We start from the raw sequence: 432 nt of genomic DNA on the forward strand, positions 1-432 counted from the left end.
GGGGGGCTGCACCCCCCGTCCCGTCCCCCCCCTACCTGCGCTCCCTCGGCCCCATCGCGCCCACGGGAGGGTCCCCCGGGCCCCCCGCGGGTTAATGATCACCCGGGGGGGTCACGAGTGCTCCGGGACCGCCCGGTCGTTGCCCCCCCGCGCCTGGGGGGGCTCCGAGCGATCGAATTCCAGGGATGAGGCGAGATAAGAGCCGGGAATATCCCACGGGAGACCGTGGGCTCCCAAATTTGCCGGGGGGGGGCCCGAGGGGGGGGTGTGGGGCCCCCCCCAAAAAATCCAAGTGGAAAAGGGTTTTTGACCCCCCCCATCCCCACGGCTGCATCCCGTCCCCATGGAAACGCGTCCCTGACCCTCCCATTCCCATGGAAACGGGGCCCCGACCCCCAAAATCCGCATGGAAAGGGGGTTTGGACCCCCCCC

General features: G+C 70.4%; 1 protein-coding gene across 1 annotated transcript in view; it reads right to left on the bottom strand.

Annotated features, from left to right (window-relative positions):
• Positions 1-324, bottom strand: part of AOC1 (amine oxidase, copper containing 1) — a 5,409-nt gene extending 5,085 nt beyond the window's left edge. The window contains exon 1 of the mRNA XM_027669909.1: positions 36-324. Within this exon, the coding sequence (XP_027525710.1) occupies positions 36-55 (20 nt within the window). The 5' untranslated portion in view covers positions 56-324. The remainder of the gene's footprint in view (positions 1-35) is intronic.
• Positions 325-432: the final 108 nt, after the last annotated feature.

Source organism: Corapipo altera, unplaced genomic scaffold, assembly GCF_003945725.1.
Source record: "Corapipo altera isolate COAL_440 unplaced genomic scaffold, ASM394572v1 318, whole genome shotgun sequence".
NCBI classification, from domain to species: Eukaryota; Metazoa; Chordata; class Aves; order Passeriformes; family Pipridae; genus Corapipo; species Corapipo altera.